This window comes from Phoxinus phoxinus, assembly GCF_949152265.1.
Source record: "Phoxinus phoxinus genome assembly, chromosome: 15".
NCBI classification, from domain to species: Eukaryota; Metazoa; Chordata; class Actinopteri; order Cypriniformes; family Leuciscidae; genus Phoxinus; species Phoxinus phoxinus.
The window spans coordinates 20,981,251-20,997,805 of record NC_136890.1 but is presented as its reverse complement, the minus strand read 5'-3'; the positions used below and the strand labels follow the sequence as shown (position 1 = coordinate 20,997,805).

At 38.6% G+C, this 16,555-nt stretch overlaps 2 protein-coding genes across 3 annotated transcripts; one reads left to right on the top strand and one right to left on the bottom strand.

Annotated features, from left to right (window-relative positions):
* Positions 1 to 949: 949 nt before the first annotated feature.
* On the top strand, positions 950 to 7,348 carry borcs6 (BLOC-1 related complex subunit 6). The gene is made up of 6 exons (XM_079638194.1): positions 950 to 1,246; positions 2,892 to 3,388; positions 3,843 to 4,323; positions 4,419 to 4,582; positions 5,781 to 5,864; positions 5,957 to 7,348. Exons 2-6 carry the CDS (start codon positions 2,900 to 2,902, stop codon positions 6,080 to 6,082), a joined length of 1,344 nt encoding a protein of 447 aa, XP_079494320.1. The 5' UTR covers positions 950 to 1,246; positions 2,892 to 2,899; the 3' UTR covers positions 6,083 to 7,348.
* A 232-nt stretch (positions 7,349 to 7,580) lies between these two features.
* LOC307012022 (hyaluronidase-1) lies at positions 7,581 to 13,831 on the bottom strand. Of its 2 annotated transcripts, none has more exons than XM_079638192.1 (5): positions 13,536 to 13,831; positions 11,330 to 11,915; positions 10,842 to 11,237; positions 9,938 to 10,027; positions 7,581 to 9,412 (listed from the first exon to the last, which is right to left on the bottom strand). In XM_079638192.1, the coding sequence occupies exons 2-5, from the start codon at positions 11,840 to 11,842 to the stop codon at positions 8,870 to 8,872; spliced, it is 1,542 nt and encodes a 513-aa protein (XP_079494318.1). In that variant the 5' UTR covers positions 11,843 to 11,915; positions 13,536 to 13,831; the 3' UTR covers positions 7,581 to 8,869. The 2 variants fall into 2 exon arrangements, with proteins under 2 accessions (XP_079494318.1, XP_079494319.1); XM_079638193.1 differs by having other exon boundaries at positions 8,064 to 9,412; positions 11,330 to 11,722; positions 13,536 to 13,779.
* Between the last annotated feature and the right edge of the window lie 2,724 nt (positions 13,832 to 16,555).

Below are 16,555 nucleotides of genomic sequence, written 5' to 3'. Positions count from 1 at the left end.
GAAACAAATTCCTTTTCAGCTGATGTCATCTAGGCCGCACTGGACTGGCTATTGGTAAATAGCCAAATAGTTTTAGGCAATACGCATGTTTTATTTAGGCCACTGTTTTAGCCTGTCTACAATCTTGCCAATAATAGTTAATGCTGTAGGCTAATTTAATGTTAAATTTAACATTAATGTAGATTACGGCAATATCAAACAACGACATATTTACCATAGATTTATACATAGGCCTACCGAAGGTGAACATGTCCTTCCGACTCCACATCCTGGTCAAAAAGTGTTTGAGGAAGTATGTAGTGTTTTTAAGGAAGTTGTTTGTGTTTAGGAAGTGTTGGGCCTAGATGTTTTTTTTTTTGGAAGTTCTTATTGCTCTATTCTGCTATTGAACTGCCAATTTCACAATCTAATAAATTTCCACTGGATAATAATTGTATCCCACTCTACACTTTGTTGTTGTTGATGATGAAGAATAATATACTGTTCCACTCTATAGCCTATATCAAACTACATGTAAAATTAGAATGTTGTTTCATTTTGACTCTACAGTCCCCTAAAGAGGGAGAGAGAGTATGTGAGGGTCAATACTAGGACTCAGCATTACTTTGGCTCTACTTCAGAGGGCTTTATTACAAGGGTAGGTTTTATTTTTTTGGGATAATAACAGGATCTTAGAGGTTTTGGTCTTGGTCAGGGTTTTGTGACAGGGTCAAAGCTGGCCTAAGTCTTGATGATGTGGTTGACAATTCCTCTAATTCAAGCCAATAAAATGACACAACACACACACACACACACACACACACACACACACACACACACACACACACACACACACACACACACACACACAGCCCTCTGCACAGGACGTGGGAGAGAACTCCACGCTAGCTACGCCAGTACCTGAATCAATCGGATTCGGCGGAGTCTACCGCCCCTTGTGGTGAAATGTGAGTACTAATGTCTGTCTGGACATACTGTCTAGACATCTCTCTTTCTGCAAATTAATGAATAGATACAGATTTGTTATTTAATAATTGTACAGCGCAGTCATCTGATAATATATTAAGGTATGAGTATATAAACACACAAAATACTTTTCTATGCGATGTAAAACACGCCTTCAGTGTCATGAGATTCATCTCTGTTTGTAATTATGCGGAACTATAACGTCAACGTTGTGTTTCTATACGACAAATATTTGGTGCGGACTCAGCTGGCAACCTTCATCCTGGGCGAAGAGCTGCAGGTAAATATTTAACTTCATAAATCATCCAGTGGATTACATCCTGTTGAAACATGACAAATCAACCTAAACTCAATCAGTAATTGTCGTAAAGCTGCTGGTTTTCGCTGGTATCTCGCGGAATAAGTTAACTATGTATTCAGAGGCCAGCACTACAGCTAAAGCTTATCGTAATGCTAACGTCAGGTGACCATTGTCGCTTCCTTAAACACTTTAGTTATCTTTATTTATTGTTTGGCTGATCTATGTCTGGTTTGTCTGGCAGGGATGCTAAATTATTGAGAAAATGTCGTCGCCTGTAAGCCATGTCATAAGACCCGCTATATAAGCAAATCAGTGTTTATGTTTTTTTTGTTGTTTTTTAGCGTCATATGATTTCAGTTCCTTTTTTTTTTTTTAGATACACGCACATTATCACTAGCTAAAATCTGTATTTTTATGTCACTAAGTAAATGTCCCATTAAATTGATTAACAACAAATGAACTGACAGCTGTCAAAACAGACGCAGGAAACTGAGACCGTTAATTTTTTATTTTAACTGAGACCGTTCATAATGCCTCAGTGTCCACGTATGTGACGTGGAACCTGCAAGATCATTCACGATAATGAGGTTTTGAGTTTAGGCTATTCTCGCAAAATTAATAAACGAAGAATAAACGTATTTTATGTGAAGGTTAACTGAAACTAAGACAAAAACAAAAAAAATGTTACTTTACATAAAATTAATGGGAACTGAAATAAAAAAAATTCTATAATACAAATTTTGATTAATAATAATAATTCATTACATATATTTAGCGCTTTTCTCTGCACTCAGCGCTTTACATAAGGGGGAATCTCCTCAACCACCGCCACCACCACATTGGTGGTCCTTACATCCTCCTGGATGATGCGACGGCAGCCATAGTGCGCCAGAACGCTCTCCACACAGCAACTTACTGGTGGCGAGGAAACCGAGTGATGAAGCCAATAAGTATACATGGGGATTATTAGGTGGCCATGAAGGGAAGAGGCCAATGGGCAAATTTGGCTTTTTTGTGACCACAGAGAGTCAGGACCTCGGTTTAATGTCTCATCCGATGGATGGTGGTTTTTGACAATATAGTGTCCCCATCACTATACTGGGGTGTTAGGACCCACACAGACCACAGGGATAACACCCCCTGCTGGTCTCACTAACACCTCTTCCAGCAGCAACCTAGTTTTCCAAGGAGGTCTCCCATCCAGGTACTAACCAGGCTCATCCCTGCTTGGCTTCAGTGGGCAACCAGTCTTGGGCTACAGCGTGATATGGCTGCTGACATAATATTTTGCTGGCAAAGCCTGGCATTGATTAAAAACTAATATTTTCTCAATGATAATAAATAAACTGTCTTAAATGGATCAGATATGCTATGTTGTTTTAATTTCCCCATGGTGTAGTTTGAATATATATTTATGCTGTTACAAATAATTTGTAATGCCTTTTTCCCCCTACTTTTGTGTTTTTGAATAGAAAAACATTTATAGAAATTAGATAGAAATAATAGAAAAGAGCCAATAAACTGTAATTTTTAAACATTTTATTGAGAATATATGACTTGCCTCACAAAACTTTAGCTTTACATCACTGATGATGATTCAATTATTTTTATTTATTTTTTGCAGGTGGAGGGATGAGCCGCTCTCCTGTGACCGTTCAGGATGCGAAGGAAGCAAGCAATGGGGTGGAATCCTCTGATTCACTTAAGGCCTCTGATTGGTCAGGATCTCATGGCTTCACCCTCCAGGGGATAAAGTTCATTGATGGGGCTGATTTTGAGCCTCACATGGAGACGCCTGCCCTGTCAGAGACTCTCAAACATACACCTCACCACATGGACTCATGTAGAGACGCACACACACTCCAACCACACACAGATCACTCAGAATCACAGCCTACAGAATCACTGGTTCAACACTCCCAGTACACACATATACCAACTGAAGATGGCACAGACGAGGACACGCTCTCCAGTGAGACCGAACTAACACACGGCTGCTCTAAAAGAGAACTGGAAGAGTGGAGAGTAGAGAAGGAGGAGAGAAAGAAGAGTGACGGAGAGGTGAACAATGTCAACAAGAAAGATATCAAGCAAAGGAAAGAGACTCTTATTTCTATACAGGTAAGAGGTTAAATCGAATGTTCTTTTGGTACTCATTCAGTTACATACTGATATATAATGTAATAAAATACGAACTTAATATTAATAATTATAATATTATGAAATGTATTAAGTACTTTAATATTGATAAATAATTTCTATAAATTAAATTATATCTAAATTTAAGGTGTTAAATGAATTTGCGTTGCTACTCAATTAAATTAAATACTAATATACAATATGATAAATACTAACCTAATAATACTAATTAGATATATTATTTAAATAATAATGAATAAATACTAATCTAATAATACTAATTAATTATATTAAATAATATTTAATAAATAATAATTCCATTTAATTTATCAATTTAATTAATTCATAATTACAAATTAAACTTTTTTGTGATGTAAATATCTGTTGCTGTTTATCTTGACCTTGTTAATAAATAAACTAATCTCCACATTCACAGCCAGTTGAAGCACTCTCAACTGAACACCCTCCCACTCACTCTGAACCTAAAGAATGGTCTAATCCCGATTCGTCGGATGAAGACCAACCAAGTACTTCCATTTCTCCTGATGAGGCCCCTCCCCTTGTTCCAGCCCCTCCCCCTGACCAGGCCACACCCCCGCTGCTACCAGACCTGGACGATTCTCCATGCCCAGCTCATGTGATGGCGGAGGTACGTGTGCGCTCTATCCCAGAGCGAGATCGAGTCGTGCGTGGCATGCAGGACAGTAAAAGCCTGGATGAGATCAGTGGGGCGTGTGGGGGCGGGGCACGTGGAGGCGGAGCTAGAGGAGGCCAACCGGAAGGACGCAGAGCCACCATATCCAGCGCCCTAGAATTGGAGGGAACCGTCAGCCATGATGGAGATCTTACGCACTTCATCGCCAAAAATCTTGAACAGAAGATTAAAATGAGCTCGCGGCCGAGTCTGGACACTGATTGTGAGTATATGAGGGTGTCAAAAAACAGTTTTGATCTGTTACAATGCCTTTGTCTTCAGTATCAGCAATATTTAAACTTTGTATGACCACTGCAGCAGACTGTTCTGGGCCTGTGGTACGTGGTCGTGGCTCTTTGCGACGTCCGGCTGATATTCCGCCCATCGACCCATCAGTGCTAGAAGACCTGCATAAACACACACAGGATGTGGCTCAGAGTGTAGAATTGATGCTGCGAAGCCTCAGTGGAACTATTCAGAATGTGAGTATTACTCTGTATCAAATACAGCCACCCAAGAAAGTACTTGGACATTTAAAGGAACACTCCACTTTTTTTGCAAATAGGCTCATTTTCCAACTCCCCTAGAGTTAAACAATTGAGTTTTATGGTTTTCGAATCCATTCAGCCAATCTCCGGGTCTGGCGGTACACTTTTAGCTTAGCATAGATCATTAAATCTGATTAGACCATTAGCATCTCTCTCAAAAAAATGACCTAAGAGTTTCGATATTATTCCTATTTAAAACTTGACTCTTCTGTAGTTACATCATATACTAAGACCGGCAGAAAATGAAAAATTGTGATTTTCTAGGCCAATATGACTTGGAACTATACTCTCATTTCTGTGTAATAACCAAGGAACTGTGCAGTACCAGCAGACGCAATAATATTACAAACTTAGTGCCGGTCACATTGGAAGTTACCTAGCTGGGGACTATTTTCAGGCGCTGCGTAATATCATTGCGCCTGCTGCACCCATGGTACTGCAGCACAGTTCCTTGATTATTACGCAGGAATGAGAGTATAGTTCCTAGTCATATTGGCCTAGAAAATCGCAACTTTTCATTTTCTGTCAGTCTTAGTACACAATCTAACTACAGAAGAGTCAAGTTTTAAGTAGGAAAAATATCAAAACTCTTTGATCATTTTTTTGAGAGAGATGCTAACGGTCTAATCAGATTCAATGATCTATGCTAAAAGTGCTACCGCCAGACCCGAAGATCGGCTGAATGGATTCGAAAACGGTAAAACTCACCTGTTTATTAAAAATTATCACTTTTGTCATTAAATAAGTTTAAATATATATATATATATATATATTTACTCTATATATTATATTCATCAAACACACAGTAAAAACGGGTATACTATGAAATATTAGAATTTAAAATTACTGTTTGCTATTTTAATATATTTTAAAATGTAATTTTAAATGCTGCTCAAGAACATTTCGATTGAACTTAAGGTAGTTATCTGTAGTTATAGGAATCTGATCACAATGTAGGTCAAATTTGTTGCAGAAAAACAGGAAATCCTCAAACTTTCAAGCTTTTTCAGTGTCCAAATACTTTTTCGGATCACTTTTTATGTAGCCGACCCTCATTCCAACCAACTTATGCATTTATACAGACCTAAGAAGTTTACATACTGTTATGAATGAAAATCTCTTGTCTCTTCAGATGACTGCATTAAGTGTGGGTTATATCCAGACATATAGAGATTCTGTGGACAGTTTGGGAGAGTCAGTGGACATGAGTATAAAGGTGAGCGTGACTTTCAGTTATCTAGTCAGGGGGGTTTTTACATTTTATTTTATTTAGTTTTTTTATCTGTGTGCTTGTTTATGTGTTTCCAGGGAATGTACACACTCATGGCACGGTGTGAGGAGCTGGATCGCTCCATGCAACCTATACATACTCTAGCTGCTCAGATCAGAGACATCAAACGAACCCTTGATGCCCTGGAAACCATCTGCAAGTAACTATGGCAACAAACCACACCCCCTAACCGAGTGAGGACCCCGCCCTCTGCAGTCATTCTGCTACATACTGTGCAATGGAACCATTTAGCTAATTATAATGTTTCCTAGCAAGGCTCTGCAAGTGCTCGCCCCCTTAGAGACAGCTTGGTTCTTGCCCTTCCCCTCGGAGACCACATCTGTAAGCACCTCTTTTTGTTGTGGCTCCTCCCTGCTAGAAAGATCGCTGGCAAAACAGCATTGACTCCTCCTTGTGATTCATGCCGTCCAACATCCTCCACATGACCACAGGAAGGACCCTGTGTCTTTGGTGGCTTTTTGGGCAACTGATTGGTGTTACCATTGCCCCTGTTTATGAAGTGAGTGAATGCACGTATCGGTGAGTGTTTTCACAGATTGCGTCTATTTGTAATGGCCTCAAATTTAAGACATAGAGTAGAAGTGCAACACCAATATTTGCCAGTATGGAAGCCATGCTCTGTGTGTATTTGTTCCACTTGGACGTCTGTGTTTCTGCAGGATGGATGCTATGCATCCCAGATCAGTTCCTCTTTTCACAGAAATCGTTGTTATAGGGATAGTTTACTTGAAAATATTTTCTGATATCATTTACTTACCCTCATTTCTGATATAATTGACTTACCACGTGAATAATGACTTACATTTTGGTCCGTTTCTCACACAAAGCTATTGTACGGCTTGGGAAGAGTTGTGCACACATCACATGGACTACTTTTATGGCGCTTTCATTTCTTTTTTGAAGCTTGAAAGCTTGAGTCTCCATTTATTAACTGCATGGAAAGGATGTTCTTCAAAATATCTTCTTCTAAGAAAGTCATACAGGTTTGGAATGATATGAGGATAATTAAATGATGCAAACATTTTACATTTTTTGGATGAATTACGCCTAACACAAGCACCGTATAGGCTCGTCTATGAATTTTAGACTCTTGATTTCCATTTTGAGAGTCATGACAGATGTCCTTAATTGATTTATTGTCTGCAAGTGTTTACCACTAGAAACAACCTCACAAATCAGAGGAAGGTGAGGAGAGATCGGAGGTGTGGGTGTGGGGAAAAAACAGGATGGATGAAAGGTTATTTTTGAAAATGATCTTTACCTTTCTCTGTTTGGCCCTGTTTAAGCCGTCTCTCTCTATCTCTTTATTGCTGTCTTGCTAACTATAACCCTGATTTGTCCAACAATCTGTCATTAATGTGTGTTTTAAATTATTATATAAACCAAAATAAATTTGCTAGAATGATCTACTTGATTTTTTTGTGTGCCTCTTTGTTCTACATTTTTAGGGTTGAAATAGTTTGTTGCTCTTTGACATACATTTGTGTTCTTTTGCGAGTCTTCTCCTCTGTGTGTGTGTGTGTGACAGAGAGATAGATTGTTTGTGTCCTCATATGGCCTTAGCGGGATACATTTACACTGGTGGATGAAAAGGTTGTGTTTGTCAGCCCTTATCACTGATGAATTCACAGATGCGTAAATGCGTAGATACGCACGTGTTTATTATTGAGTTGGACATTGTAGGTTTTCTTATCATCCTCCTCTAATTAATATTTGTTTATTTAATAAACTACCAAGATTTGCCTTGTAGCCATTCATATCTGTCAGTAAATGTTTGAAAAGGCTTAACGTTTTCATGACGGAGATCAGTGTTGTTTTGTACAGGCGGCTCAGATTAAGTGTAAACTTGACTGGTTTCTGTTTTTTCAATGTCAAAGATAAAATGAAGACTAAACATTTGATTAGATTTCAGTTTAGGCAGATAGAGGCCAGTTACACTCGACCCGTCTGCATTCCGGACATCTCATGATTGTGATATCGCTGTCCTGTTACACAGGTTTGACGTAGTAGCATGTGATGAGCATTTTTTGTGCTACAGGGGTTAATATCTACTGCACTAACGTTCAAGAGTTGGGGGTCAGCAAGGTTTTTTTGGTTTTGAAAGAAGACTCTTATGCTCATGCTCACCAAGAAACTGGTGCATGTATTTGTTTTTAAAAAAACAGTGCTATTGTGAAATATTACTACAATTTAATATATCTGTTTTGCATTTTAATATATTTTACAAATTTTAAGCTGAATTTTTAGCATCATTACTCCAGTCTTCAGTCACATGACCCTTCAGAAATCATTCTAATATGCTGATTTAGAGGTCAAGAAATATTTCTTATTACTATCAATGTTGATTTAATTTTTTTTTTTTAACGATGTGAAAGTCTTTACTGTCACTTTTGATAAATTTAATGCATCTTTTCTGAATATCTTCTTTCAAAAAAAAAGAAAAGAAAAATCTTACCCCAAACTTTTGAATGGTAGTATATGATATAAAGTAAATGGTGTTCATGATGGAAACAGACAGTATAAAGAAGGTATAAGATATTGACTTTAGTTTCAAGTCTTTTGGATTAAAAGCAGAAACAAAAGAATATCATATACTTTATCTGTATAAAAATGTATTCGGCACTTAGCTAGTCTGTTTGGACTATTCGTTTTATACAGTACATTATAGAAGGTAGCTAATTCAAAAACCATTCAGATTCCTTTTGTAATAAGATTTAAAAACTGCATCTCAGATTTTGTTAATTTTCAAGTGCAGGTGATTCAGAACAGATCTGTTCATTCAGTCATATTCAGATTTAAATCCATCTCTGAGATTGTCTTTCACAGAAGCTCTTCTCTCAACAAAGATATCCCTTTGGGTTTTTATAATAAAATTATTTTTTGCAATGAGCAATCAAAGTCAAGGCCAACCAGGGTTCACGAAAGTCCCGTCACACTCCAGCTCCCAAGACGTCAAACATAATGAAGCTGAAGAGAACCAGCGAGGAGAGAAGGATTTCGGGAGTTTTAAGAGCAGAACTTCCACTGTCCACCGGCTGCTTGGTAGGCACTACTGTCACTGGAAGCTCTGGAACCACTGGAAGCACTGTACTCTGACTCTGGCTTATCTCAATCACTGTCTTTACTGTTGGCGATGTTATTTTCCCTCTGTTTTCTAGCACCGTGCCTGACTCTTGATCTGCTGCTGTACCCTCCAAGGCTTCGAACCACTGGCAGCGGAAGTTCTTCCTCCAGAGGTCCACGCAAGCGGTGGGAAGCTCTCCCGTGGCTCGGACGCCTTCTGCCCCGTTTGGGAGCAGCATAAAGTGGTCCGATGGAAGATGCAGGTACGTGGGGTCCTCGGGTTTCTTCCGCACACAGCGTCCACGGCCCTGACACAGCAAGACTCCACAGAGACGTGCTGCTGTGGTCACATTGACGGCGTAAGGGCCGAGAACCTGACGGACGTACAAGCCAAACTCTGAGCAGGATTTCTGTAGGAGGCATTTATGCAGATATAAAATAAATATCATAAATCATACAGCAATCTGTTATGGCTAATGAAAAGCATTAAGATAGGATATACACTTTTTTTTTTACGATTTAAAAGTTTGGGGTCGAGTTTCAGAAATACAGAAAAAAACTGTAATATTGTGAAATATTGCTACAATTTAAAATAACAGTTTTTTTTATAGCAATCTGTTTGAAAATTAAATGTATTTATGTGATGCTAAAGCTGAATAAAGCATCATTCAGTGTCACATGATCCTTCAGAAATCATTCTAATATGATGATTTGGTGCTCAATGTGATTGATGTTGAAAACAGTTCTGATGCTTAATATTTTTGTGGGAAACATGTTTATTTTCTTGAAGAATTCTTTGATAAGTTTTGAAAGAGAAATCTTTTGTAACATCTTTGTTACTTTTAATCAATTTAATGCATCCTTTCTGAATAAAAGTATTAATTTCGAACTGATCCCACACTTTTGAACGGTAGTGTAAATTGACAAATGATTACCTGTGTTTTAACTGCTAAGGATTTTTCCCATATAACGACTCCAGATGCTCCCATAGCAGCACTCTCTCCAATTGTATTGACCAGGTCAGTCTGATACATGCACAATACAGAGTAACAACAAAGTTCATAGTCAGTATACTTGACAGCCATCTTGGTCATACAATTACAAATACAACTTGAATCTACTTGGGGCAAGACTGAAATCTCCAAAAGTGTTTAATGTTTAAATAATATTTCAAATCAGGAATACAATCAAACAACTATAGTATCATAAATTGTGCTTCTTTAGGCCAAATTGAGGCAAAAATTATTTTTTTGAGGGCTGATTCACCTAATGTAACATACAACATAGTATTTTCAATATAATGTGGGACTGTTGATTGTTATAATTTCTCCCACACATTTTTACGTCTCCTCCCTATGGAAGCTGTTTCTGTCTCAGAGTAAAAATCTGAGAAAGGTAAATGCAACTTTAATATCTCACAATTGCAACTTGAGATCTCACAGCTGACTTTATATATCATATTTGCTAATTTATATATCACACTTGTGACTTCATATCCTGTAATTGTGACTTTATTTTTTTTGTTTACACTTTACTTTCAAATAAATATATCTTGTTATCTATGAACTTTGACTATTTTGACTTGGCTTGTAGTTACAACTTATACAGAATGTAGGCCTACATATGTACATATATGTAAATACATCACCGTTCTTTAATTGTACTTAAATATATCACAGTGTCAAGTTATTTCTCAGTTTTTACTATCTCACAAATTGTTAAACTATATATATAGTTTATATATATATATATATATATATTATATACTATTATATACTATTATATTAACTATATACATACTGGCTCAATTAATATATGGCAAACGAATATGTTTATTACCTCCGAGAGAAAGGCGTTAGAGGATGTGTACACAATCTTGATCATCGGAAACACAGGAAGATCAAAGGTAGTCCCTGCAAGAGCCGCCACTCGTAAAGCCTCTCTGATCTGATTGGTTGCATAAAGCCACGCCCCTTTGGTTCCCTCTGGGAGCTTCTCCAGAGAGAGGACTGGATAAAGGGCACCGCTACGCTTCCACAACCACATCAGCTCATCATTAAGGGCCATTTCCGCCGCAGGGCACCGTCCCGTATAATTGGCTAATGCTATCTGGGTGGAGTCAAAGTTATAGCAGTTAGGATACGGGGCCATGCCCCATAGTCTCTGTGGGCGGAGTCTCTTCACCTCCCGCAGCGTTTCCATCATTATGGACTGTGCTGCTGCTTCAAAGTCAACCTGACAGGAAATGACATAATATAATTGATTAATACAACAGAATTCATAATGATAGTCTTTGTAATATCATTATATGTTGTGATTGTCATCACCTGAGACCATTTTTCCACTTCCTCTGCGCTCCAGTCTGGAAAAAATCCCCGGAGAAGTGCTCTCGAATCCACAAGATACTTTGCTTTATTTCCCTTGTTCCTGTTCCACTGAGGTGCCCACTCCTGCCAGCGCAGCACCCCCAGCCCAGGCGCTCCTGTCTGGGGTAATGAAGCTGTCAGGTCGCCCTCAACCCTCTGGAGGTGAAGGTCAAGGCTGCTGTGTTGGGGTAGGCCACCGTTGACAGGACGATCCTGCACAGTGAAATACGGGTAAAGTCCTAGCGTGTCCTCATAAAATATTGCAACACGGCCTTCCCACTCCATCCCAAATGCCGCTGGGTTCGGCCGACCCAAGCAGTCTTTATCTGGAACCCCCCACAGCACCAGGAAAGGCTGGCCGGCGAGGAGAGGGGCCCGGGCAGGACCGCAGACACATGCAGGAGTGAAGAGACAGAGGTGGAGGAATAGATGAGAAAAGGAGAGGAGGTTGAACGTGTGTTTTCTTCCAGCCATGGAGCTGAGCAAGAGGTTTCAGGGCCCCTCACCCAAAAACTCACACAAAAGCTGCCTTGGAGAGGGATAATGTCTGGAGAGAAAGACAGAGGGTTGGAGAGATCTTTTTGGTGAGGTGCTTATTGCCTTATTTTATGTAGACATTTCTTTTGTGAGGATTTGTTATGTGTTTGTCCTTAATGAAAACAATGAATTTAGCTCAACATTTTTTATTTGATCTGCGTTCTCATGACTTAAGGGCATGCTGTTGATAATGGGGCATGTTGTCACAAAAGGTAAACTGTGTGTGTGTGTGTGTGTGTGTGTGTGTGTGTGTGTGTGTGTTATAGTCCCTATATGTATTATTTATTATTCCTGTGGAAATGTTTAACCACTTTTGTGCGTATACAGACGGTAATAATAATAATATAATAATAATAAAACTGTCACAGAAAAATTAGCTTCTGTAAAAGTGTGACCACTAGTCCCTATTTACCAACTAAAAACATAGAGCTGCGACGCTACGTCAGAGAAACAAAGGAAGACGCTTTGGGATAATTAATCGCTAACAGGATTAATTAGTGCTGCCCACATTCCGTGCTAATCACTCTTTAAAGTGTACTAATACGGGTCTGCAGTTAATAAACTTCTCAACAGAGGGCGCCAGAGCGCAAAGCATCATCTGCGTCTCACATGCTGCTTCTCATATAACCTATAACTGGCGCGACATATTTATCGAGGTAAATACTGGGAAAACATACTTTTTTTTTCTTTTTTTTTACTTCAGTAGTAGCCTACTCGGTAGTTATGTTCGTGTAGTCCTTGAAAATACAGTAGGCTACCCTGCTGCAAAACCATATTATAGGCTACTAGCCTAAAATGCCTTAGCATGTCTCCCATCCTGGACAGAATTGTTTGAGAGGCGTTTTTGAGCTGGTCATACAGAGAGTAGCTTTCTGACCAGCTGAGCTCTTAGCCAGGCTGAGAAAACCTGCAAACCATCTTTTTCAGCATGGCGATGATTTACTTCTCAAGAGAGAGAAAGAGATTTATCTGTGCTAAACACCCTTTATACTATACCTCAGACTCAATTGTGATTTCTACTAATAATATGCTACTAATTCTGCATTAATTTATTATGGGTTAAAAGAAGTAACCATAACTGTTATAACTAGTATACGTATTTTGGGGGAGAGGAATTTGTGGCTTTCCATGCTAAATGTAGCCTAACATGCACCCGTTTTACGCTTGAGTGCTCACTCTGAAGTGATTTTGACCACACAACCATGCCAGATAATAGCCGTGACAGTGACACACACAGAGGAGAGCCAGTTATATATGTGTAATGAACTGAATGCAAAGACATCTTTCTGAGTCAAATGAGTGTACTTCTTTGAATAGGCTGTCTGAAATTGAAACCGAAGGACCTGAAATCTTCGCTCGCACACATTTAGAAGTTGTGTTGTTTCTCATCCAGTTAAACTTGGCAACATTTTGTTGTTGGGTGTGATAGTTTTAGGGCAGTTCCTGCTTTCGAGGAAGCGTTAAGTAGTTGACTAAGCTTTTGTACTACCAATTTCCATCTGATTTATACAATTTTGAGCAAAATTATTTTCTTTAAAAAAAAAGAAAAACAATCCGTTTGTATTTTAAACTGACTCTTAGTTTGGTTTCCCTCATCAGGTTCTTGAGGAGATGGGATTGTGTTACTCACCTCTGCATTGATAGATCAGGTGTGTGTGCGCCTGGAGCTCCAGGTCAAAGAATCCAGAAGCAAAGGTCAAGATGAAGAGGACTCCTCTGGATGGGTAATAATAAGAAATTAGAGTTTCTGTGCAGGTTTGAGTGTTAGGGTGGCTCAGAACAGGATGCCACAGAAGGGAGAAACTTAAGCCCAACCATGAGGGATGAGAAGACAGGTGGTCCTGACAAAAGGATGGATGAAGTGGCAGAAGGAGGAAATAGAGAGAAAATCAGGCTACCTCACCTTCACCAGGGTAATCTGTTTGTAAGCAGGTTCACCACGGACCATGACAATCACATGATCAGACTCACCGTAATCCCTTAATCCATCACTCCCTCCCAAACAGCAAACACACCTAGAGTCAAACACACACACATCTACTCAAAAAAGTAAATACTAAGTAAAGACAGTTTCTTCCGGTTTTCTTTTTATTCTACGTCATACATGTCATGAAACTGAACATTTAAGATTTCATTGAATGCCCTCGTATTTTAGACTTTCTTATCTCTCCTTTTTTTATCTCTGGTTTTTGCCTTTCTTCTGTTCCTTTTTTCCCCTCATTTCACTCTGTTTTCCAAAATCTAATCCCATTTCCTGAAGAGGATCACTGGCAAGATTGCTCACACTTATATCATCCACACATAATCTGGCATAATCCGAAAGTCTCTATTGTATTACTTCAGATATGAGAAGAGAAGGATTTGTTTTTTTGTGCCTGCTGTCATTCTAGGATGATGGTTTGGTCTTTCTAAGGTCTAGACTGAAATGTGACATTTTTTGTTGTCTAAACACTAAGCATTTTTGAAGAGTTAATGAAAAGTAGTTTTATCTTGACAGGGTTGAAAGTGAACAGAACAGTTTTTTTCCCTTTTCTTTTTTATACTTTTATTTAGCAATAATGCATTAAATTGTTAAAAATGGCCAAAAAAAGACATTTACTATGTTGCAAAATATTTCTATTTCTATTTTTCTTGTTCTGCTTTCAACATTGATAAGAATATTAAATATTTCTTGAGTAGCAAATCACCATTAGAATGATTTTTGAAGGATCATGTGACAAATTCAGCTTTACCATCACAGGAATAAATTACATTTTAAAATACTTATCAAATAGATCTCAGCCTTGTTGAGCAAAAACGTAAAAAAATATTACTGACCCCAAACTTTTGCAATGTACTGTAAATACTTACATTTATACATTATTTAAATTTTAATTATAATTATATAATAATTATAGTCAGAATTCTAAACACATTTGTATAAGTAGTATTTATTGCACTGAATTAAATTTATTCTGATTAACAAAAATGTATAGTGTCCAGACAGGATGATTTATATTACTTTGTTACTAACGGTTAGAAAGCAGATTTTCATTTTCTTCATGAGGAATTTGTTTGTTTGTTTGTTTGTTTTTGTGGGGAAATATGATCTTGTATGATTCACTAATTGATTTATTTCATGTAGGTTTTGTCTATTCTCTGTTTAATCATCTGAAACCGTCCACTAATTTCAGATGCACTTGTGTTTATCTATACTGAATGCTATTTTGTTGTCCGTTGTATTGTTCATGTTATGTGTGCGTGGATTCTATACCTGGTCAAGGTTTTGTGTGTTTGGCTGTGCATATGTTTAGTTGAGATTATCTGTTTGAGGTATCTAAGGTGATGCCTGCTCTCCAGGTCCCGTCACCATGGTAACGGCTCAGATGAGTCCGGCCCAGACGGCGGATGGGGGTTAAGGGTGTGTGTGTGTGCGTGCGTGCTGTTGATGGTTTGTACACGGTAGCAGGGTTGACAGTGATTGTGTGTTGTGTTGGTTTTGTGAAGATTGACCTTTATGTCGTCATGGTTGGTGCGCAGTTAAAGTGAACACTGATGATATGAAAAGTGATTTAGTGAAGACAGATAATCAGAACACAGACTCCCCTCAAGTTAACATCTAACTCACTTGTTATTTCTTTCTTTCTCTGTTAATGCAGATGGAAACAGGTGTGGAGGCTTAGACTTGACCTCGGTCCCCTAAACACCTTTTTACTCCAATTCATTCTCTAAGTCCTGCTTTTTACACAATCACGATTCACAGCTCATGTGTTTTTGCTGTTTTCTTGCTAGGCAGTTAGAATTAAACCATGTTAAAAAAAATATGATGTATTTTACAATCATTTATTTTATATGTGAGCATGTATATGACTTTTGTGTAGATACAGGTGCTGGTCATATAATTAGAATATCATGAAAAAGTTGTGAAAAACGTGGCATGGAGTCGATCAGTCTGTGGCACAGCTCAGGTGTTATGATAGCCCAGGTTGCTCTGATAGTGGCCTTCAGCTCTTCTGCATTGTTGGGTCTAGCGTTTCACATCTTCCTCTTCACAATACCCCATAGATTTTCTATAGGGTTAAGGTCATGCGAGTTTGCTGGCCAATTAAGAACAGGAATGCCATGGTCCTTAAACCAGGTACTGGTAGCTTTGGCACTGTGTGCAGGTGCCAAGTCCTGTTGGGAAATTAAATCTGCATCTCCATAAAGTTGGTCAGCAGCATGAAGCATGAAGTGCTCTAAAACTTCCTGGTAAATGGCTGCGTTGACCTTTGAACACAGTGGACCAACACCAGCAGATGACATGGCACCCCAAACCATCACTGACTGTGGAAACTTTACACTGGACTTCAAGCAATGTGGATTGTGTGCCTCTCCTCTCTTCCTCCAGACTCTGGGACCTTGATTTCCAAATGAGATGCTAAATTTGCTCTCATCAGAAAAGAGGACTTTGGTCCACTGTGCTTTATTAAATCCAGAGTCAACGCAGCCGTCAGGACATTTTCAGAGCACTTCATGCTTCCTTCATTTTCCAGCAGGATTTGCACCTGCCCACACTGCCAAAAGAACCAAAACCTGCTTCAATGACTATGGTATTACAGTGTAATTACTGTGTGATTTCATGTAATATTCTAATTTTCTGGGATTTTGATTCTGTGGGTATCATAAGCT